General features: G+C 33.0%; 2 protein-coding genes across 2 annotated transcripts in view; one reads left to right on the top strand and one right to left on the bottom strand.

Annotated features, from left to right (window-relative positions):
* Flo2 (flotillin-2) overlaps positions 1 to 24,397 on the top strand; it is a 128,842-nt gene that overhangs the window by 8,610 nt on the left and 95,835 nt on the right. The gene's annotated exons all lie outside the window — the stretch shown is intronic.
* Positions 310 to 17,515, bottom strand: LOC135832237 (glucose dehydrogenase [FAD, quinone]-like). Its single transcript, XM_065345365.1, has 6 exons — positions 17,092 to 17,515; positions 5,130 to 5,380; positions 4,110 to 4,251; positions 3,903 to 4,031; positions 3,591 to 3,817; positions 310 to 2,209 (listed from the first exon to the last, which is right to left on the bottom strand). Exons 2-6 carry the CDS (start codon positions 5,352 to 5,354, stop codon positions 1,073 to 1,075), a joined length of 1,860 nt encoding a protein of 619 aa, XP_065201437.1. The 5' UTR covers positions 5,355 to 5,380; positions 17,092 to 17,515; the 3' UTR covers positions 310 to 1,072.

The following is a 24,397-nucleotide window of genomic DNA, read 5'->3' as shown; positions in this document are numbered from 1 at the left end:
TTATTAAAAAACGAGGTGATTATAATTTGTACGGGCTGGTGCCACGTGAGGATAATTTCATTAACCTAAATCCTGATCCTATTCATTGCGAAGTCGCGTTTGTCACATTATGGCTATGGTTCTGTGTCAAAATGACGTCACAAAAAATATAATATTCTTTAATCAACGCGACTCAATCGATGTAGCATACTAAAGCGTGCTGGTATGAAGGATATTATGCATAGTCTACGTATGTATCATTGGCAATACAGTCAGGTACCACGTAAAACATAATATGTAATACCACTAAGGTGATTGAAAATTGGCAAGTATACGAAAAAATGATTTACTTGAAAAAATGTCTTATAACAAAAGAAAAAACAATTAAATTAATAAAACGCAAAATAAATTACAAATAATGCCAATATTCAAAAAGCATCTGCTATACCGGTGGCTATGAGATACCACTATTTGTTTTGGCTTGCTTCTAAAATGGCCAAATTTCACCGTAAAAATAATTTAAAGATTTGATTATAAACTAAGATAAATGCAAATTCACCGGATAGATAAATAATATCACTAATCATTCTTATGAAATAAAGTTGAAAAAAGTAAACATTTGCACCATTAAACTAAATATTTTCGTCGAAAAAAGTAAAAAACAAAATTTAAATACAGAGGATTAATTTTATCAATTTTACACACTAAGTATAAGGACTATTTTCAAAAAAGAAAAACAAATCAAATTGTAGTAAATAACTGCTCTTAGTAAATTTTGAGACCAAGACGTTAATTATTATTAAGTACAAGCTATCCCTGCACTTATTCCTCAACAAGAAGATCGCGATGTATTTCCTCGCCACTGCGGAAGAAAATAAGTAGAAAGGGATGAGGTCACAAATGATATTACAAAGGCCTTTTTTGTTTCACTACACATCTACTACCTATGTACAACTTCGCGCTATCTTTTTGAAAAAATGACTCTGCAGCTTTACCTTCTGTACGCTCGCGTTAAAAATTATCGATCAGTCTTATTTAAGTGAGCATTTGAAAATTTTCAAATAGGTACTATGTACATATAATCAAATCAGTCTTAAATCTTCACGTTCCAGTCTTGTTTTATCATATCTGAAGCTTTTTCACCGATCATAATAGTCGGAGAGTTCGTATGAGCCGATGTAACTTCCGGCATGATAGACGCATCAGCAACCCTCAGATTTTTTATACCTTTGACTCTTAGTCTGGGGTCAACGACACCGGTAGGATCGGTCACCGGCGCCATTTTACAAGTGCCCGATAAGTGGTATATTGTGAACGGTAAATTTCTCGCGTGGCATTTCCAGTAATCGTCCGAATTAAAGGTGTAATTTGCACAGCCAGGTAATGGTACCTTCCACAGAGTTGCTTTTAAGCGTCTCATCGGTTTAGTTTTGGCCAACTTTTGACTGATTCGTACACCCTCTACTAGAACGTCAAGATCTCTTTCGTCGGCGAAGTAATTCGGATAAATTAAGGGATGATGGAACGGGTTGGTGTCTCTCAGTAAAACACGACCTTTACTTCTAGGACGCATCACCATCGGTAAGATCATAATACCATCGAGACCTTCGTTACGTTTGTACACAGTGTCGTAGATGTGATCTGTGATACCAAAACTTTTTCGTAAAGATACTTCTCCACTAAGCATACCGTTAACGAATAATAATTCTAAATCGGGATGACCGTCTGGATTTTTCGGGTCTGAGAGATCAAAAAACGATAAAGCCTCGGTACCTCCTGGAATGGATATAGGCCCTTCGTGATAATACAAGAAATCGTTCAAAGAATAAGGATCTTCTAATACGCGATCCGTGTTCAAGGTTACTGTTTCATTCATTGTAAAAGTTAGTCCACCCAATGATACGTGATCCATAAGGTTCTCACCAACTGGCAGATCTTGGATGACGTTTATACCTTTTTGTTCGAGATGGTCTCGAGGTCCTATACCAGACAGCATAAGAAGATGAGGAGAGTTGATCGCACCTGCCGATACGATTACTTCTTTTCTGGCTAAAACTCGATATTTACGTCTGTTTCGCTGAAATTCTACTCCGTACGCGGTTTTTGTATTCGGGTCGATTAGAATTTTAGTAACCATGCTGTATTTTTTCACGTGGAGGTTGCGTCGTTTACGGATTGGGTGTAAGTAGGCTCTTGAGGTGCTGCATCTGGTGCCATTTCGTACTGTTAGCTGTAAAATTTACGATGCCAGTGTTAGAAATTGATTTTGAAAATCGAGTAATTTTTAATTCAATTTTGTAGATGTAGTTACAGCAAGATATTTACTAATCAAGAAATGAACTTTTAGACTGAAAAGTTGTGGGAAAGACGAGAATTTGTTTTTCACCCGTCCTTATTTTTTTAGTATACTTTTTCTCGTTTTAATTTTGGTGCTCGTATTTTATTTTCCTTACTAATTCATTTTGCGTTTTTTTTTTGTTTCAGGTGAGTTCGAATTTTCATCATTTTTTTGAGTAATGATAATGAATTATGTAGCTACTGAGTGCTGATATCTGCTTATGTGAATAAGTAAGTCTATTTTACAATTTATGATAAAATCTCGCTTTGACTGATGAAGTAAAGTAGGTAATCACTAGAAATCACGATTTTTCACAATTTTTTGGCCGGGGCTGACGGAGAGGGTACATTTCGCAAAAATGAATAATCTCGTGAAAAAGTTGAGAATTCAGCTTTCTGAAATGCATAATATACTATGTGGTGAATTTTAAGGAAAGGAAAACAAAGAAGATCCTGTATCGGGAAGTTGAGCAACTTCTATTGGGCTATGGTGTATAAAAAAGCCCTAGTATTTTTCATTGAAAATTCGTTAAAAATTGAATTTTTCCTTGGTTAATTATCTGCTTGTAGAAGGAGTAAAATCTGAAAAGCTTTGAAATGTTAAAAAGGCACGAAGCCAGAGAATATTATTTTTAATTGAATAATTAGCCATGTATCTCTCTCAAGAATACTCCTCAAAAAAGAGTTTAATAATGGCTACGTGACAGCATCAAAAGCTAGGTACGACAATTTTTCCCTCAGATTCTCAAATTTTGCTCTTGTGTTTTTGAATAATTTTTAAAACTAGAGACGTTAACTTAGCGCCTTGAAATCTTTCATAGGCAAATCTATTCACACATGTGAGTGAAGAGTTGGATTCTTAACGCTTAGGTAGTGATGTTGAATGCTGGCAGCGTAGAAATTGATTTTTAATACGTCGATTAAGAGAGGATAAGGAGGAGTGGAAGGGGGTTTGTATTCATCGAAATTACTTAGTCTTGAAAAAAATACAATCGTCTGAAATCAAGTTTGTGCTAATTTAAATTCGTATCTTCAAAAAAAAAAAAAATTGTTTGAATATTTTTGTGGTGGTGGTATATTATTAGATCTATTTCTGGTGAAATGTGCCAGGCCGATCTATCTCTCTTTGCTTGCGAAGTGAATAATTTTTTCTAAAACCTTACCCGAAACTTGAAGGGTATTACAATTTATAGTTGAGAATCTATTTTTGGCTAATCTAACGTATGTCTATGTATATCTAATTTTAATTGAATTTATATCGATGAAAATATCACCTGATGATAAGAAAACCCGACTTGATAACGCCCATTGATATCAGGCGTCGGATAACCCAGTTCGGCTCCCCCATTTACGAAAGCCTGAGCAGCTTTTGAATGATATGGAGCTTCAGAGATGGTTTGATATCCGCCCGTATTTCGATAAACTCTATCAGATGCATATTTTGGTATCTGGACATCTTCTAGTTTTTTGAAATACTTTAGTACATTTTGATAATCCCATCCTGTGAAAATGAAGAATAATTTAATATCAAAAATGTCAGTGTGTTGGTTAGTCAGCACGTAATAATTGTTGTTTGAAATATTCACCTGTGTTGCCTAAATTAGCCCAGTTGTCGAAGTCTTTCCGATGACCTCTGGTATAAATCATGTAATTTAGAACGCTACATCCACCCATTACTTTACCTCTGGGGAATTTACATTGATGATTGTCCATTCCTAAAAACAATATAGGTAAATGAGTTATTTTGATACTTGGTGTGGTGTAAGTCTTGAAACAGAAAGTTGTCGTCTTACCTAAACAGTACTTGTTGGATGGCACCGTTTTGTATTTCCAATTCGCGTCTGTAAATTGTAGCATATTCGCGATCACAGGAATATCCATTACAAAATTTTCTTCCATTCCAGCTTCTATCAGTAGAACTTTCCATTCTGGGACCTTTAAACGGAAAAATATGATGCAGGATTTACGGCAAACTGGTTATGTGATTTTATAAGCAGCGAGTTAATGAGGATAGCATAATCTTAATTTTGCAGGAGTTTAGTTGTAGTGATCGAACTGGCCAATACGATTTATTTTCTCGCAAATTGCGAAGGTCGAAGGAATTAATGAATAATTGAATGATACCGCATCATAATTTTTATGTGGGTTATGACTTTAAATTCAAAAATGAAATGGTCGTTGAATTTTATTCAGCTTTTTTTTACCTATTGTTTAACCATCATTTTTGTTTTATTTAGTAGGCTACTGATTATAAATATAGAATTGTACGAGATTTAAGTGCGGTTAAATTCGCTTTATTAATAACTTAACGGTCGGCAAACCGGTTAAAATACTTTGACGATGTTGGTATTACTCAATGTGATGATGGTTTCGTGTGGATAAAAAACTAAAATGCAAGTAAGTATCTATGAATAAATATTTCTGTCGAAACCAGATTTGAAAATGAGTTTTAATAAATCTTCGCAAGATGAGCTGTGCATGTTGCGTAGGCTTTTTTTTGAATATTTTTAAAACGTATAATTAAGATATTTCGAACAAACTGAAAAGTATTGATGAGATATGCAGCAGAATCATATTTGCGTTCTTTTACAAGTTAAAAGCTGGTTAGGCATTTTATCACGAAGCTTTCCTTGTCTATTATTATATATGTATTTCGGAAGAATATTTTTTCTACATGTCAGAAGATTATCTTTTGGTATATTTCATCAAAGTTGCAGCGATTTAAAATAAGTCTATATCAGCTGATGTGCATCGGAGTCAACGGCACTGCAGTTGGAAAGAAAAAAACATTTAATGCCGGCACGTAAAATTACCTCGGTTAATCGATTAGCTATAACGTTGCCTGCGCTACCGGCTCCAACGATGATAAAATCGTATTCTTTTAATATCGTCGGTTGATCGATAGGCTCGTTGTTCATGTGTTGTATTCCTTCGCTCAAACCTTTCAGAGCTCCTTGAAGTAGAGGAGGAAAAGTCTGTTGACGAGTATTTTGAATACATAGTATCGTTATTACTGCCAACAATTTGATACTCTTCATTCCGCAAACAGTTTTTAGCCGGTAACCTGGAATCAAAAATTAATTGATTTAGGTACATTGAAGATGAATTCTCATTGTTAAAAGTAAATCATCTTATGAAACATTTTTAGGGAACTGATTTGTGATTTACTCGTATGTCTAATTTTACCGACTTTTAATGCAGATTTATGTCTACGATCTATTGCAATGTCTATTTTCCGAAAGAAGAATGTATATATTCGTATATATAGCTCGTTAATTCATACTATTACTTAATGAAGAACATTGTTTCAAAATCAGATGAATTTTGTCGGTTTCAGTTTTCTCTTCCCTGTTCTGCTTTTCCTTTCCCAAGTTTCTGCCACTGAATTTCATTTTCAGATTTATGTAAATTTTTAAAAAATTGAGATTTGACCGGTTTTTCATTAAAAACTTGATATGTGAATTTGAATAGGCAGAAAGATTTTTTAAAATTTGCACCCTGTATCTAAAGAGTCAAAAAGATCGTATACTTTTTCATTGTTCTTTTTGTTGGTATTGTTTTGGTGGAATCTTGATTTTAAAAATTTAAAAAGTGCCAACTTCAAATTGCGAAAATACTGATACGTGATGGTAATGATTCATATTCATTATGAAATACATATAAAATAGATGTAGGTACGAAAATAATGACGTAGGTACTTGAATGATTCTTTAAAGAATTTGGCTCATTTCGGTTTTGGGTAATTAAAATATAACTTCAGGAGTGTATCACATAGTTTTTAAGCTTTCAAAAACGACTTGATTTTGTAAAATTATGTTTGTAATTCTGTGAAGGGGAGTGGTTCTTTTTTGCGATTTTTCCGAATTCCCAACTTTTTACTTACGATTTATACGGTGTATTCTTGATGAATATATTTTTTACTTGTTTAGTTGAAAAATTTATTGTTTCATATTTAAAATTTTCAAGGTCATCGCCCCTCTCGACATCAAATTTCCTGCTGTTTTTTCGGTGATTAATCGCTGGAGGTAATTCAGTTATGAGTAGAGTTTAAAAGTAACGAATAATGTTTTTACTCCCCCCTTTTCCCCACAAGTTCCTTCGTTCCCTCGGTTCTTCTGCGTCCGAATGGTTTTGAAAAAATACCCAGAATGAATACGTAGTGACAAAATGTAAGGGGTAAGGTAAGGTATCAAAATATAGAATACATATTTCACGGGTCAGTTTTCAGTTGAACATTGGCAGCTCTATGGTTCAACTACTCGCGTTATTTCATCGTTTGTTTGGTTTTCTTTTTTTCAAACACGTGTTTTCGTGGTAGATGGGTAGTAGGTACAGGTACCTCGTACAATTGTATGTTTCATTGTGAAATGTTTGATGCTAATGAGGAAGAATCAAAAGCCGACGAGCCGGTTGATTTCGAAATTTCAAACATCGTTCGTATTTTGTAAAAATAACGATCTACTTTTTTTTCCAAGGTTACTGAATTTTTGCGAAAGTTTTTAGCACGTTTGTACGAACTTGAAATATTTAAATATTTGGTAAAAGTACGACCGTGGTCAATTTGACACCTAGGTGTAAGATCGTTAATCATACTTGTTAAAAATGGAGCTGTACCCGAGAGCTTTACCTTCTGAAATCATGTACATACGTTGGTCTAGGCATAATATATCTATACGTCAGATTAGCAGATAATTAGTTGGATTACTCGTAGTTCTTCCGAAAGCGTGCACTTGACCGGCGGTGCAGCTGATGAAGATTGCAAAATAGGAGGTAAAAGTGGTTCGAAGTTGGTTAATACACTGTATATGCCGATGGCATTGAATGATGTCGTGAAAATATTGGGTTATGTTTCAAACTCCATGTTCGCTCTTTCATTGATGTATCAATGAAGTAGGTAGATGTAGGTATAGGTACCATACATAAGTAGATGGTTTTCATTATGGTCGATGGCCAGCAAACGAACTAGCCGATGATTAATTTCGTTTGCACGTCATGTGTCACTGATGGGTATATTTATAATGTCGAATTGAAAGAAGATTTGAGAAATGCGCTGCAACAATAGATTACGCGAAGATGAGACATTTACAAGGTTGATAAATAAATCATATTTCGCTTAATGTTACGGTCAACCTTCTATGGCATTATTTTTTTCATAATTATTGCCAATACCGAATACGCGGCGTATTTCGCAACGGGTGTGTATTATTCGGGCATAAGACCAAGATGAACCTAAAGGTAGTTAGGTATACTTTGGCCAATAAGTGTGTTTTTATTATCATTTCGTGCTTTAAATTAGGCGGCGGAAGTTCATACGCATGGTCGTTATGAAAACAAGACGCGAGTGCGCAGAAGAAGAAGCCACCAGTTACATAATTTCTTTTTAATATGTCCACAACGTTTATGCTGGCTGAGTGTGGCCGTGCAGGACCTTGAATATGGTATTGTTGTGTTTTTTTTCCTTTTTTTATTCGCAATTTTAATTACGAATAGGTAATGATGTCTTATGGTGTTCGAACGGATATCCTATACCTCTGCGTGAACAACTTATACTTAAACTTACAAGCACGGTAAAAATTACAGGGTTCACGAGAAGTTTTTTTTTAAAATCTCTTAAATAGGCTCCTGAGTAAATTTTAGCTTCGCTCGTGTCGAGTGAATTACACGGCGTTAGAAATGATGCCATTAGTAATTGCACAGGAAAACACTGAGGACACTTGTTAAGGTTTCTAATCGTAACATTAACGCGGACAAGTTGTAATTAGCACCTGTATTTTGACGAATATTTTTATGAAAAAATAATGTGTGGTATTAGTTCTGCTAAGACAGATTTGTTTTATCGATTGTCATCAGACAGATTGATTGAAGCTGTTCAAGGTTCGATTGTCTAATTCTGTCTCTAGCAATTCCACCTGATAGTTTCGCAATTTCAGCCTCCTTTCATCTAAAAAATGTTATGTTCTGAGTTTCTACACCACGTTGATTCAAAGAGTTCAAAATCCGAGACGTCTTGTAAGATGGAAAATGAGGATTGAGGGTTGACAAATTGTAGATCGCAAAAATCATAGTTTTTCTAGTTCGAAAAGATGAGAAAACTCGTTTTCAAACTCAAAAATCTGATAGTTTCTAGATTTGTATTCTGCACGTCAAATAACCCCAATTTAGACACATTAGACAATCTTTTTTTCTCAAATTTTCAGATTCCGTTTTTTTTATCTGAAATTCTATGTAAAGTTTACCCAGCTAATTGAAATCCGTTTTGTTGGAAAAAAAATATCGCTGCTTTTCAAGACAATTTCTTTTTGAGTCATTCCTCTCATCATCCGGAACCCATCCTTGATTTGATTGGCTCGTTCTCTTGGTGTTTGGTTTATGTCTAATTGAATAGCACATTAACCGTGTAATTAGTAATAGTGAGTAGTTGGAGAGATTATCCCTTCGAAAGAAGCATCATTTTAAAAGTTATGGGAGTTTTCAATTTTTTTATCGGCATGAAGTTTTTCATGATTCACTGTGCGATTTTTCTTCGAAAATGTGACGAAGTTGATGTACAGTGTTCAAAATTTTAAATTTTGATTTCACTTCTGTTTGAGTGAAAAAAATAACTTCCAACCAAAAAAAACTTGGTATCGTATGAATTTAGGCGAAAATCATTCCATTCATCACAGTATTTTATACGTTAATATACATATTTCGAACTAAGGAATGCTCTACCTAAATGCAGAACGTGTGCAACTTGAAAAACTTGTTCAAAAGAGAAACCAACCCCAGATGATTTTTGTTTTGTTTTATTAAGTCTATCAAGCACCTTTATTTTTTATTGAATCAGTTACGAGGTATTGATCAGTAACCACAAAAAACAGTCAATTTGGAAGTGATTTAAAAATACTTGTAAAATGTTAATGTTGTTTTGAATTTTCAGAAGTAAAATTTCGCATTCATCGAAAAATGAAATTTAAGAATCACTTAATTGCGAAAAAGATGCGAAAAAAGAATTCTTAATGTTTTCTAAAGAACTTCTTCATGAAAAATCAAATGACATTTAAATTATATGACTTGAATACCTACTTTAGGAAGTAAGTTACTAATTGTCTTGATTAGATGTTACTAATGATAATTCATTTCTAGTTGGACTATCGTGGCTCTATGATTTTCTTGCTTGCGTAATCGCTAAGAACGCTTGCATTGTTTTACTCGAATTCATTTTCAGATATGGCAGTATTTTTGATTGTTTATTCTCATATTGACCTATATAATAATAATGTAATTTAAGTAATCTAACTGCAGTAGATTCCGGACTATCCGAAATCAATTGGGGCGGAGAGGTGTCGGATACTTATGTGAAAAAGTTGGATAATTGACTTTTTTGATTTTTCACTGAAATTTAAGGAATAAAACTCATGACATGGCACATGGAAAGAGTTTCAAAGATGCGTTAAAAACGCGGTAAAATGATGTAAAAACGCCCAAATAAGAATTAAAATCGCTGAAAATTAACAAACAACTGATGAAATTTCAGTAAAATTGGCCAAAACTGCATGAAAAGGTGTAAAAAACTACATAATTATTCTAATAAAGTAAAATCGTTATTTCAAAAGAGTGAAATTTTTGATAAAATTGAAGGAGCATGAAAAAAAGCGTCCAATGATGAAAAATCACTCAAAGAAGCATTAAAATCGCTGAAAATAACTAAAAAATGGAAGCTGAAATTAGCCGAAAATATGTATGTAAAATAAAAAAGAAAAAAAAGATGTTAAAATAATGCGTTTAAATAACGTAAAAACATTTAAATCATTGAAAATGACTAAAAATCAACAACATTTTAATAAAAATGAGCAGTTTTGTAATTCCTAGTATTGGAAGTTTTCCTCGCCCCTTTTTTTATACTCATGCTTATGCCTTTTTATTTCAAATACTGTGCAACGCAAAAAACAACTATTCCGAACTGCTTTTTTAAAATTCATGATTTTACTCGTAGTAGGCACCTGTGCCAATATTTCGAAAGTTGACTGATACTTTCAAATGCTTTGCAGTAATATATTCCATTAAGAATTCGTAAAATTTATGAAAATTGCATGAAAGATGCAAACTGCAAGCGATTACTTTTTTTTGCATTTTACACTTTATCACGTAGTTGACCTCGAATTTCAAATGAAATCAAACTTTGAAATCATGATTCAAGTTTTCACTCGTAAAAGCTTTTACACTATGTAAATTTTCATGTTACGGTTCTATTTTCATTTTCGCTCTTTCCGATGATTGTTATCATCTGTACCATAAAATAAATAAATCATTTGACTTTCAAATTCTCATCGACGTTTCCAAAATAAATTGTGCGATGGCCTTGGAATTGATTGTTTGAAATGAAACTGGTCCGATGGTTTTCATCTGATAAGTGGTGTTATTTTTCGACTAATTAATTTATAAGTCGAATGTGATTACTCCTGCCTGGTTATTCTGTGACAAAATCACTGGTTTTCGCTCAGCGTGATATCGCAAATTTTCAATTAGATATAAAGGCATTATAAAATACTTAAAAGACTGGTCGCATTTCATATAAAGAGTACCTCATAGCGCTAATAATTACGTATAATGCGTTTTAAGAAGTTGAATTGAGTCAAACATACTGCTCAGTTATATCGAACATTAATGTACTTAATGGTTTGATGAGCACATATAGCGATTATTTATTCGAATTGTGGACTAAAATAATGAACGAGTTGCAATACCTACTTGTACCATTTTAATCAGAATTAGAATTAGACCATATTACCTACGTATGTGACTTTATCCTTTTCGTCAAGGATGTTATGTTAAAGTTGATGAGTATTGATGAAATCCATATCGATGCAGATTTTTTTCCATGTTTGAATTGTATGATCTGTAGTTATAAAGTTAGTGCACCTAATAACGTCCACTTTATTTTAATGGGTAATTTCATGGGCTTTAAACCGCATAAAAATGTAACCAGTAGGCTGGGAACTGAGAAGGGATCCTGTAGTTCATTCATATAAACTTGCTTGCTTCATCCTCAAAATCCTCACCAACGAATATATTGAATAAAACAAAAAAAAACAATGTTCTGGGCGTAATTATTATGTTCACCTGTTCCGAATTACGCCCACTCCACAAGAATTTCAAAATTGTGTTGGAAAGTGAAATTTCCGGGCAATTGCAGTCTTATGATATGGAGACTATGGAAAGTGTTGTAATATGATATTTTTTCAGTTTTACAGGATACCTAAGTTGCAAGAATGAATCAGTAGAAAATTTGAAAACTTCATAATTATGTAATTTGCAGAATACCGTACCATAATAATTTAAACGAAAATTAAAGAAGTACATCGTATTTGAAATCTGAAATATCCTGCCATCATGAAAGTATGTGTCACTGAAAAGCTCTTTTCTTTGTCTTTTCAAAAATGCTCTTGTTTTATTTTTTTGACCACTACTAGAACCATAAGCTTTGATAATAGATATTTGGGCGTTATCTAGTGGACCCTATTGGATGTAACTTATAAACTTGAAAAGTGCATAAAACATAGTTTCTCGACTGTCTGCCAACAAATTACGAAAATTTTTCATTTAGTATACAATTTTCAAGAATTGGGCGTTATTAGGTGCACTTACCTTAGTCATGATTCAGGTCTCTCTCTTACTTATGTTCAGTGCGTGGTCAAGCGACAAAGCTTTACTAACTGGATCGGTATTCAGTGTATGTATGTATGTATGTATGTATGTATATAGAAAAAGGCGTTTGTTTGTGTCAAGATCAACGGGTGGTCAACGTACACAACACGGTGTAGAAAAAAAAACTATGCATTTAGCGTACTTTGCGGTTATACTGTTAGATCTTCAGGCTATCATACGTTTGCAACAACTTAACGATGATGTCGGAATGAAAAAAGGTGTAGAAGGTCTAGACCAATCCATTGTCATTTTTACGCATGGAAAGTCCATCATGAGGTGACTGAACTCATTCGCGGTGCTCACAGATTTAATCGCAGATTATAAAATTATATTTTGGAATTGATTCAGACGAATTAAAAAAAATTACGCAATTCACCCTTGAAAAATATTGTCGAGATTATTATGGAACGAAAGTATGTACTCAGCTTATTTGAAAGTTACGAAAGAATAGCTGTGCTGTACGTTTATTTTATTAATGCAGCTAAATTTATTATTCGGTTTGAGTAGACTACCTATATCTTAGTTGATGAGATACGAGTTGACTTCTGATTCAAATTTGTTGCGCGAATGCTTCGTGATGAAATTTTTCTGTGATTGAAAGTTATCATTTGTATTAGTTATCGATAAGAATCTAGGAAGTGTGCATTTGTGCAGTTTGGAATGTGAAACGTGGGTGGTATTATCCTTGAACAATATGTCAAATTAGAAGTCTAGCCGTGTGTATTGTCCGCTGGAGTAAAGCCGAGGGTAAAATTTTGCGGTTAGTGATAACATTGAAAGGTTTTGTAATGATGAATAGTAGAGGTCGCTAATGCTGCTGTGATGATTTTTGTCGGGTGTGATTCATCGTGTTTATATGGAAATCTGATGACCCTTTAAATTAGAATAGGTAGACTAGTGATTTGGTAAGGTGCGAAGTATACGCGGAAGAACTAAACGGTTTTCAATGTTGTGAGACTAGTGTGTAATTATTTTGTTTTAATGAAATTTGAAAGCGTTCTATCATATCACTTGAAAGGCCAGAATTTCAAACCCTAGGTTGATGTATCATCTCTCGAGGTGGAAATTTTAAAAAAATATACTCGAGAACAATAAATTTTTTAAAAATTTCAAAATCTATATGAAATTTTGGAACGTGCTTGATAAAAAAGTCTCTTTTCTGAAGAAATTAGAATTTAACCTGTGTAAGTGTGTACCTACATTTTAAAAAACTCGTTTTGTAAAATTTTTTAAATATTTTTTTGAACTCTGTGGAAAACTTTTTCGAAAAACCAGAAAACTGAATTTTTTTAATGAGTATGACGTGACGGTGAAAAAGATTTTGAAAATCGACTGAGACGATTGAAATAAGTTTCGAGTTTTGTTTGTATAATATTATTTATTATTCATATTTAATAAGGTGGATTGCCGATAAAAAGTGGGCGGATTTTGACCAAATTCAGTAGAGACCTTCATTTTTAGTTGAAAGTTACCCATACATTTTTTCATCTACGTATGTGTCCCTGAAGAGGAGATTTAGATCCTCAAAGTGGGGGCATTTTCGGGGAAAAATCGTGTTTTTTGGCTCCTGTCGCTTCACACTGTGTTTTTGGAAAAATGGCCCAGTCTCAAATGAAAGTATTTGATATTCTGCGTAGATCTATGTCATGGCTTCAACATCCAAGACCATCCTTCAGGATTCTACAGAACGGTTGAAAATTTACAAATCGCTTATTTTTGGATAAATTTCTATTTTGAAAATTTTTTCTCGGCAAATATTTCTCTTTAATTACGCCAAAATATTGAATTTCAAAAACTGGGAAAATATTTTGGAACGTAGTGGTGCCAATTTTTGATGTTTTGTCAATGACTAAAAATCGAAAAAAATTGTTAAAATTTTTTTAAAATTTCTTAAAATTAGTTCATTTGAAGTGAATTATTTTCGATTCTAAAAAAATGTAGAGAAAGTACAATCCAAGAATCATTTCTTGGCACTTTTGTGCCGGTATTGACAAGAACGATGGTTTCAGTGTTCCCAAAAGTTTTTCTCAAAGTACTGAAAGAAATTAATTTTTCTGCAGCATTTAAATCATTAATTTCCCAAAGTTGTCAGGTGTCTTTACTGAAGTCTGAAACTAAAAAATGTTGATGAAAGTCTATTTTGATTTATGTAGTCAAGTAGGTACATATAAAACTTATCTTTTTCGGAATAGTGAAACACCAGCATTTACTTTATAGATACTACAGTTGAAGTTATTTATGTAATTAGGCTTGTGTGATCAGAGAATTGAAAAAATTTTTGTAAGTACGAAATTCCTTTAAAATCTAACGAAACTCTTTGAACTATTTCAAGGTGGGCTAATTAATTTTTTTCATTGTATGTATTATGTACAACAATGTTATCCTTATACCGATTCGCTGAAATTTAAATTAATTATGAACTAACTTTTATGACAAATTATGTTTAATTTACATACAATGATTTTTGTGAACTTGAAATTCGCATCTGTCAATAGAGGTAATTTCATTATAACGATTATTCTTCGCCCATTAAAACGTTACTTAAAACTCATTATGAGTAAATTATACCTTAGATAAACGAATATGTAAGAAAGTTTTAGGAAGATTATCGAGGACTGTCGTTATCGAAGGTTTTTGAAATATCGATTAAGGCATCACTTATTTGCTTTTCGAGTCCAACTGCGTGTACTGAAATTGTGAAGATATACGTAGGAGTAGGTACATAGACATACTTCGGTTTATGTATCAATTCTAGAGAGTGTCCTTAAAAATATCCGCATGAAAATTCGTATGATATTTTAGGCCACCCGGAAGACTAATAAAAACAAAATAATAACGCGCAAGTGATATTACTACGTTGATTGGATCAGATCATTTTTTTGTGAGCTAATAAAAAACTTGTTAAAAACAATAAGATCCATAATTTTTATTTTTTGGTTTCACTTTTTTCATTTTTTCAGATGTCAAACATCGTGAAATAAATTAAGTAGGTATGCAGATGCTTAAATTAAAACGCAATTGAAATTTATTCAAAACATGTTAAAAGCGAGAAAAAAATTGTGAATAATTTTTTTTTCCTTCCAAATTTACTCGTAGTCATGCGATACTTGGAAGCAATTCCATCGTGTATGAGACGAGCTAAAAAAGAAAAATTCAAGATTTCTTGTAAAAAATTGAATCGGGGTAAATTTTTGTTCGTTTCTATCAAATCATAAGAAGGGTCCAAAATGCTTCTTGTTTGAAGTATGGCTTTTTCCCCTTCTAATTTCAAGTGCGGAAATTTTGTTTGTTATGACGACGGATATATACCACAACGGTACATCCTAGCTACTATGATATCATTGCATTTAAAGTTGGGAAATTATTTTCTTAAACGATGTTCTTGTTAATTGTTGATGTGATTCCTACGACAGAAAATGTTACCATGTAGGTGCAACTCATTTGTTAAAATAGTGTCGGAAAATCATATCAGCGTGTAGTTTCAAAAAAAAAAGGTAATTGCTTACTGGTAAAATTAAATTCTGTTAATAATGATTAATAAAAATTGGTTGTACGCGCGCATGAATATAATATTAATGGGTTTCATCAAATTGATTATGTTTTTTTTTTTTTCAAATTTTCACACGATTCTTACAACAATTAAAATAAACGCGTATTCGAATTAGATTGTACTTATTTTAAGTTCAAGGATGTTTTGAATGATAGTTCGATATACTCGTTTAATGCATTAAATTTAACGTGTAAAATTAACAGACTACTTGTGCTACTTTACGATGGTACACCGAACCACTCTCGTTGATGCAATTGTAAAATTACTTATCTGTAGGAGTGTAGGCCTACCTACGAGTACATTACTCATTTTATTATTAGAAGTAATTAAAGAATTTACTGAAGGATGGACTATGCAGTTTGTGTTAATCTTATTCTCCTGGTTTTCAACAATCTTCTTCAAGTAAGTATATACAATTTTTTTAGGGTTCTGTATTAATTACGTGCGATAAAATCTCAATCGAGTATCTGGTTATGAAATCATTCGGGTATAAAATTACATATTAAGTACTTAACGGTCGCAGAAAAAAGGGTGAATTATGTAATTTGTAACCATGCGATTTTTTTCACGAGGAGGAGGGTGGGAAGAAGCAACTTTTCAACTTCACTTTCGCAAACGTTGTGATAGTTGAGAATTTTCTTCCACGCAATTTAGAAGGCACCAAAATTTTTCATTTTAATTGTATCATTTTCTCTGCCCCACTGGGAAAATTGTTTTGTATTGCATTGATTTGATTTGTCTTGTTTGAGGTATCAATTTCATATTTGAGGAAAGCTAATCATTCCCTTGAGATTCATACTGATTTCATCGCATAGTTTATAAAAAATTTGTGTGAGGTGTGATTTTGTGCTCATTTTCCTAAACGTTACTTTTGCTCAAATTTTCAAAAATACGCCATAAACGAAAAGAGGCCATTATTATATTAATTGTTTAAATAATGGTTGATAGGTCAACATTACCTAACGATCTTTCTATGAAAATGTTTGTGGTAAATTTTGAGATGATGATTCGCAGTTCATCATTTTCATTCCCATATTCCTATTGTGGAGTCATTGCAGAAAAATTTCTAAAATTCGTAGAAAAATGAAAATGAGAAATTGAAATAATGTCCGCAAACTATTTACGAGACATACCTATTTTAAATTTAAAATACAGAGGTCAGTATTTCGATTTGCACAAACAAACATTCTTAAAAATAAAAAATAAAAATTGTTTCTGTAGTGACATAGCGGGGAACAAAACTATTATTACCAATACAAGGTATTGACGGGACTTCCACAAGCATAATGCACTACCTACATTATACCCAAACATGTCTTTTTGCATTTCAAATATCTTTTTTATTAAAACAGGTAGGTATAAATTTTTTCTAATTTTTTACTTTTCTGGTCATCAAAAACTGATTGCCTGCCGATCAAAATAGTATTTTCCAAATGATTTTCACCGAAATAAAATTACTGCCACCTGTATGAAGGCATGTTGAAAATGGCTTACATTTATTAAGGATAATATGTATGTTCGTATCTACAACAACTTACGTTCGTTCACCAATCTTGTATGAATGAATAATAAATTGTAGATGCAATGGTTAAATCACTGAAAACACTTCACAGTCGCGATATTAAATCATTAGGTAACGGTAATAAAAATACGTCCGAGAGGTAGACATCGATTATCTACTTCTGAAGTTATACATAAATCTATTCGCACTGCGTGATCGAGTTAACGATCGAGTGAAAAGTATCGTACACTTTTTCGGTAAATATACAAAGCAATTTGTAGTACGACGAGTAAATCAGCCGCGTTGAAAAAAAAAGTGATATTAATTAACTTTTATTAAAACCGCTGTACCGAATGTATAAAAGTTGTAGGAGTTCAAGTTCAACCCCGCTTGAACATGTGCGCTTTTCAATAAGACACAAATGGTTTGCGGCGTGAGCGATATTATATGCGTTTGATGTAAATGATGAGACGTACCCGCGCTTGAATCACGGTCACCCCCCCTCTTGAGGTTAAGATATCGGCACCGACCAACTATGATGTTGATTTGTGGAGGTGCAGCCAGAGATGATTGTCGCAGTCTAATCAGTATAACTGGAGTTGGCTAAATTCTAGAGGGGTTAACAACTCCGCATGCGAAATTGCCGCGAACTTGTTTCCGGATTTCGATGGAAAATTACCTCACGGGTCTAATACTTGTAATTTACATCGAATTTCTTTATACTCTGCTTGGGAAAAAACTTGTGTTTTGATTCAATCGATGATTCGATGCGACGGTGAAGGCCAATGTACCTATACAAACTAGGAATTATATGGGTTGTAGAATTTTCTACATGATTCATATATAGTAAGATTTTTCTGCTCAGCTGCTTGCTGTAACGATATGGGTCAGAAAACGAATAGGATTTTCGCACATTATCGCAGATTATTGCTTAGAATTAATCTTATGTTTTCGCCCAAGAGGGTTTTCCATTGTTATTTTCGGGCGGATTTTTTAAATGTCGGCTTAATTGTTTTCATTCCACTTTGATAGGTGTATTTTTATTCATTCTCTCCTTTGTTGCACTTTGCTACCTGGTTATCGTTTTGCAGTGGTGAGTTACAGAGCACATGACGGAAAAAGTCCCATCTTCCTAGAATACGAGTGTGATGGTAATGATATCATCACTCGTACGAGATCACATTATCCAGACTTTTATTTATTCCTTTTATAAAAAGGGGCTGATTGTGAGCAAAGAGGGATTTTCGATGACTTGTTCCCGAGTTGAAAGTTGAGGTACCTAGGTATATATTTTAGAATTTCCTTTTAGCAATTCCAACGCACTTTTTAAACGTATACCACTGCGTAATCGAATTTTTACCGAATTGTATGAGTAAACTTCGCATACCAAAACGTTTAGCATTCGAAAAAAATGGAAAATTTTACTCTCATGACTAGGTCGGTGGAATATTGATTTTATGGAAAATTTTTAATCGAAAGGACAACTCTTAGAACCGTTTTCAAGTACGATCGACCTTGATTGCAGTTTTTTTTTTGAAGTCTCAAAAGTTACGTTTGGTAACTTGCATCCTATGCGCGGAATTCCCAATGTGTGTTGAATAATGGCGAAGAGTTTCTAATTATAAGGTATCAGTCAAACGGAAATACTTTGAGGATGGCCAGGTATAGAGTAATCTGATACATTTATACAGTGTATCAAAGTATAGGTATCAATCCTATTCGAAAATAATTGTCTCGTATGTTGATTTTCATTTTTTCTGTATAGATTCGTAGGTATCTATGTAGTATGTATCTGACTATATTTTGTAATAATGATGGTATTTTGGGCCCTCAGCATTATTGTTTTCTTTCACAGGGAACTGGAAAATCCGGTTTGTAAGTTGGGTGCTTATCTTGAATGGAAAAATTTGTATTTAGATAATCTAAGGAAGCGAATTTACTTTAATTTTTTCGGTAACAAAGTTATGGTGTAATTTACAGGCTTTTTCCCAGTTGATTTTTTTAATGACTTGGTTATCTATAGTTATGTTCACCACATCGATTTTTTTTCGAAAGCCAGAAAAAGGCAGTTTCTCTGTATGTATTTTCATAGTCGGACGAAGCGATTTTTCAAAGTGTAGAATAAAGTGATGCCGAATGAAATAAACTAATTCGTGCTGTATTTTTTTTTTTTTTTTTTGTTGTTGTTTCTGGTGCATGAGTTCAAATTTATATCTTGATAGTTACTGGATATTAGATACTCGCGTACGAGAATTAGTAAGATTTTTAATAATTTATGAGAAATTCTCGTTCATTAGTCATTACATTCCCTTAATGTACGCATAGTATTACGAGAATATCTGCCAAATTAGGTATGGTGCTGTCTAAAAACCCTCTGTTGTTCAAGTTCAAAGGGTATGTAATGTACTTACCTCCAGTTGAGATAGGTGAATCGGCCCTCGGCTAAGATTTTAAAAATATTCACTGATATCTTTGGAGGACCAAAAAAGTAATTTGGAGCTGAAAAAATTTCACCCAACCCTCCTCCCCTCTCTTCCATGCGAAAAACTGTGGGGTTTCACGCTAAAAATTCCTATTCCGCACCATGTTGATCGAAACGTTTGCAATTTGTGTGGCGTATAGAGGGCTGGGAGCCAATTCCTGGAATTTTTTCAAATTTTCTAACCAAAAAGCTCGAAAAGAAAATTTCAAACTGCTATTGCTCCAGGCTAGATTCTTTCACCAAAATAGCGACCTCAAGCCATAGTATTTTTGGTATTTTTTTTTTCAAATTTTTTGAGGTGATGCGCCATGGTCAAAGATCTAAAAAAATTAACTTTTTGAGTGGTTTTTCCTTCGTTTTTTCGAGCGCATACGTAAAATATAGCCTATATAGGATATATTTATTGGCTGACTTCAGATTTTTTCCAGCCGCTGCCTATATTTCTGTATTAATAATTTTCTATTCAGTTGTAAAGAACTTTACCTACTATTTCGAATAAACGAAATTGAAAATTTTGTTTGTAATGGGTTGTCAAGTGGGTCACTAACAAGCACCAACCGCAAGCATTCGTGCTAAGTTAATTTCCGCTAATTCTATGGTGTTTTTTGGAAAATCAAAATTTCTAAAATACTGCTGGAGCCTCCGAAACGGTTCAAAAGCACCGCCAGTCGACTCAGCACCTTGCAATTAGGGTACAGTGTGAATGCTTTCCATCTTCACTCGAGAAATTTAGTGAACATTTCGAGTTTCAAAAATCTGTTAGTGGCTCCAAAAGTGCTCAAAACGTCCGGGAACTGTTTCCATTCGATGAGGCGGTTTTTAAGTAGGATAATTATGTATGGAATGGATATATCCAAATTTCAACTTTCTGGGTCAATTGGGTAAAATTTTGATTTTTTCCCCATTTTGAGTCCAAATTGTAATTTTCAAAAATTCACCAAAGGTCGAAAAATGCATTTAAGCACCTGAAATTTTGGTCAATGGTATATTTTTGCATGCTCCTTCGATCTCGCTTTGTCCCGTTCAAAAATGTTTCTGCCAGTTGGGATACTTCCTTGGTAGTATGTATTTCTCTTCTCAAGTATGTAGGTATGTCAGTTTGCTTACGACTGTCGAGTGAATTCTTTCGTATCGTTTATTAACTTTTGTGCATTTGTACAATGTTGAAAATCATTTAAGATTTCTATAGCAGTGACATGTTTGATCATTGCACTTGTTGTAATTTTGAAAAAAAGTTATCAGATAATTATCTTATGTTTAAGTTTTTGGTATATTTTTCACGAATATTTCAGTATTTTAGTGACCCGTTTTGCTTTCATATAATTAGTTTTTTTTTTTTTTTTTTTGTTAAAATGAGTTTAAGGGGGGGGGGGTGTGACTGTCTGTAAGAGTGCGATTCATTTCATATGACCGTGCCATTAAAATTAGTTGAGCGTTTTTATGTAGTTTGTTACGTATTCTATCAACTTTTTCACCATATTGCGCAACCTTGAGTGTAATAATTGATAATTTTTTATATCAGCTCAATTTGTGATATTTTTTGCCGATTTTTCCTGAGTTACATATACCTATTTACCTCTACCCAGCTGACAGTTCTTTTTTTTTTTTTTTGAAAATAACGTTTTGATATGACGAATATGAAATTTTGAAACGAGCATTATGGTGTGATAGTACGATATTTTGATATCATCGATAGCATAATTTTTGCATTAATTAGAAAGGTTCGCCAAACTAAGTGAACCAGACTGAGTGATTTTAATGACGAGTTCGTTCACGTGCGTTCTTCGTTGACTAAAGCGAGGCCATAATCTTTTCCCCCGATTTCCCGGGACTTGATTTTTAAACTTGAATTTATTAATAAATTGATGATGTACTTACTACACTTGTACTTACGTATTTAAGATGATTATTTTGATCGAGTTTTTTTCCCCCAGTCATGCCACAACTTTCTAATTTTTTTTCCACCAAAAAAATTCAGTAGACACTACCTAATTGAAATTTATAATGGTATTGTGACGTTCGTGTTGATGAAAAAATCTCTTGAGGGAAGATAAAAAAGGCTGTTTCGATAGGTTTTTAGCTATTCGTTTACAGTACTCATCTCAAAGAAGAAAAGTTTCAAAAAAATTCAGTTAAAGAAACTGCCGAACATTGAAATTTTGCCCCGTTCAAAGGTGATTAAAGGTGAGGCGGCGGTTTAAAAATGTCATCACGAGAGTTTTGGACCATGAATATCATAACCATCATTCTTATAAACGGGCATGCCCTTTGTTGTCAATAACTAAGAGAAAATCACGAGATAATTTTTTAGTTACATTCTTGCCGAATTTGTGAATTTATGATTATGTGTGATGTTTTTCATGCCTTAAAAAAAAGGTACTTACTTACCACAATAATAATTGTATAGTATGATTCTCTTTCATACAAAATTAGTCATCTTAGAGAATATATCAGTTTGAGATGAGCATCAACCCACTTGACGAAAAAAAATAATGATTACATACCTTGAATTTTTTGTTTCTGTACCTGTAAGTACATTTGTTTACAAATCAATAAGTCATTTTATGATAAAATAAATGTATAAAATGTTATATACCCCATCATTACATTTTCGCTACGAATTTAAACTCGCTATAAAATGTATAGGTAACTAAAATTACCATGTTTAAGGGTCATGTGTATCGAATTCCTTTTATTTTTTTCAATTATTTTTCATCGTGAAAAAATGGAAAATTACAGATGACTTGAGATAAAAATTTGCTTGTGGAGTTGGAGGTGTGGAATTTTGCGAACATAGTGAAAACATATCAAAAAAAAATCCTTTCAAGTATTACAATTTAATTTGATCGTTATTAAAGATTTTAATAAATTTCCATCGCCCGTAAAGTGTAAAAAATGAAGTAATTTGTATCTAATTACGTCCTCTACATTATAATTAATTGGCTGTGGAAGGGTGCGAAATAACCTTAGTTACATATCACAGAAAAAGTTTCGTAATTGAGCGTATTAACAGTTTACTTGTGTTTTCATTTACTTACCGGCACATATTTCTTCAAAAGCAGTTCGCTATGGGCTTGTTTTTTTCACAAAATTATTTGGATGCTACTTTTCACCTAAGTACATATTATATGTAAGTATTCGCTTCGAAATAAATTGCTAAATTGAAAATGAAGAAAAAAAATTTGCAAAATATATCTCAGATATTTCACACTTGGATGCGAAATTCGTTAGCGAAAAATATCGCGCTACATTTGTCATGGCTTAGATAATTATGTAACGTTTTTTCAGTCGGTTCAAGAAGCATTAAAACATTTACCTAAAACTGTTGTAGTTCAATTATGGTATAAATCACGGATTTCATTAGAATTTAATGTCGTAAAAACACACGTTTCATGACCATTCGTCAAATATCGTTTAACGGTTTGTTGAGTTTTCGTGAATGATGATAATAATGATGGTGATGATGAAGCTAAAAAATGTCATTAAATGTCATTTCGGTTTCAGGGTCAATGTTGAACTAAAAACAAAAAACTATGAAAAGAATGAAAAGCTTAGCAGAGTGGGCAGGTTCTGAACATTGTGTTTTGTTCATGTACATGTTGAAAAGGAAAGTACTTTATGGGCATTGTAAGGTATTATGTATTTCAGTCTACGGTAGTATTTGTCAAAGCAATAATTTCGCATTCAAAAAATGTTTGTATGGAAGTGTGTGATCGAAAAAACAGTTGTGAATATTTGGCACAAGGATTTTTCTCTTCTTTCTAAGTGTCAATAAGTGACCAACGGACCGAACGAAGTACGTGTAATGGTTGGGAATGTCAGTCCGTTGTCGTACCTGCATAATGTTGGAAAAGAAGTCGTATATTTAACTGAGAAATTAATGTATACGATTTGTATGGACATATCAATGATATTCATCGGTCATTCGAGTAGAATATAAATTAATCGGTCATTGCTCGGGGGGGAAGGAGGGTAGCGAGTTTCGCGAGGGTGAGTTTAAATTTTTCAATATGTACATGTGTTTTATTTGTTTAAAAAAAAACAGGTGTTCGTCGTCCTACTTCGGAAAAATTCGCTTGTGCGTCAAAATTTTCTCATTTTTCAGTCATGTACATAGATAATGAAATAATCAATAAATCATCACTTTATTATTGATGAAAAAATCCCTTCAAAAGCCCAATCATGTTTTCAGTTTTTTCTTCAGCTCTTAATTTTTAAAAAAGAAAATAGTCGATCAATATTAGCAATTTTTTTCTTCGATTTCAAAGCTTAATTTTATTATGGGAATTTTTCGAGGTTTTCGTTAGCTTTCATTATGCGCAGGGTGTCTACTGGCAAGAAAAAGGCAAGAAAGTTAGAAAAAGGCGAGAAATTCACATGGGTGGCAAGAAAGTTAGAAAATAGTGTAGAAATTCCTTCGAAAAGCAAGAAAATTTCCAAGAATTCACATCAAAAATCTCTGAAAAATTGAAGTTATCCCACCAAAATTTTAAGTTTTTATTTTGTTAAAATTGATCATGTTCTACTTTTCGAATTAAAAATTTTCCAAAAATTTTGCCCTCGCTTCGCTCGGGCCATTCATGATGCTATTTTCAAAATTTTCAAGAATTCAAAAATTAAATAGGAAATTTTTCATTTCCAGGTAATACCCAAACCATTTGAAAAGTGCAAATTTTTCATTTTCTGAACAGAACGACTAACTTTTCAAAATTGTTGATATTATTGAGCTTCGCTGAAAATGTAAAATAAAGCATCCAAAATTGTCGTTTTTTCTTTTTTTACACCAATTTTTTCAACAAATTTTCGCTCTCGCTTCGCTCGAGCTCTAATTTTACCCTCATTTCAATACAATGATCATTCA

This window comes from Planococcus citri, chromosome 1, assembly GCF_950023065.1.
Source record: "Planococcus citri chromosome 1, ihPlaCitr1.1, whole genome shotgun sequence".
NCBI lineage: Eukaryota > Metazoa > Arthropoda > Insecta > Hemiptera > Pseudococcidae > Planococcus > Planococcus citri.
Note: the sequence above shows the minus strand (reverse complement) of the source record. Positions and strands in the feature narration are given on the sequence as shown.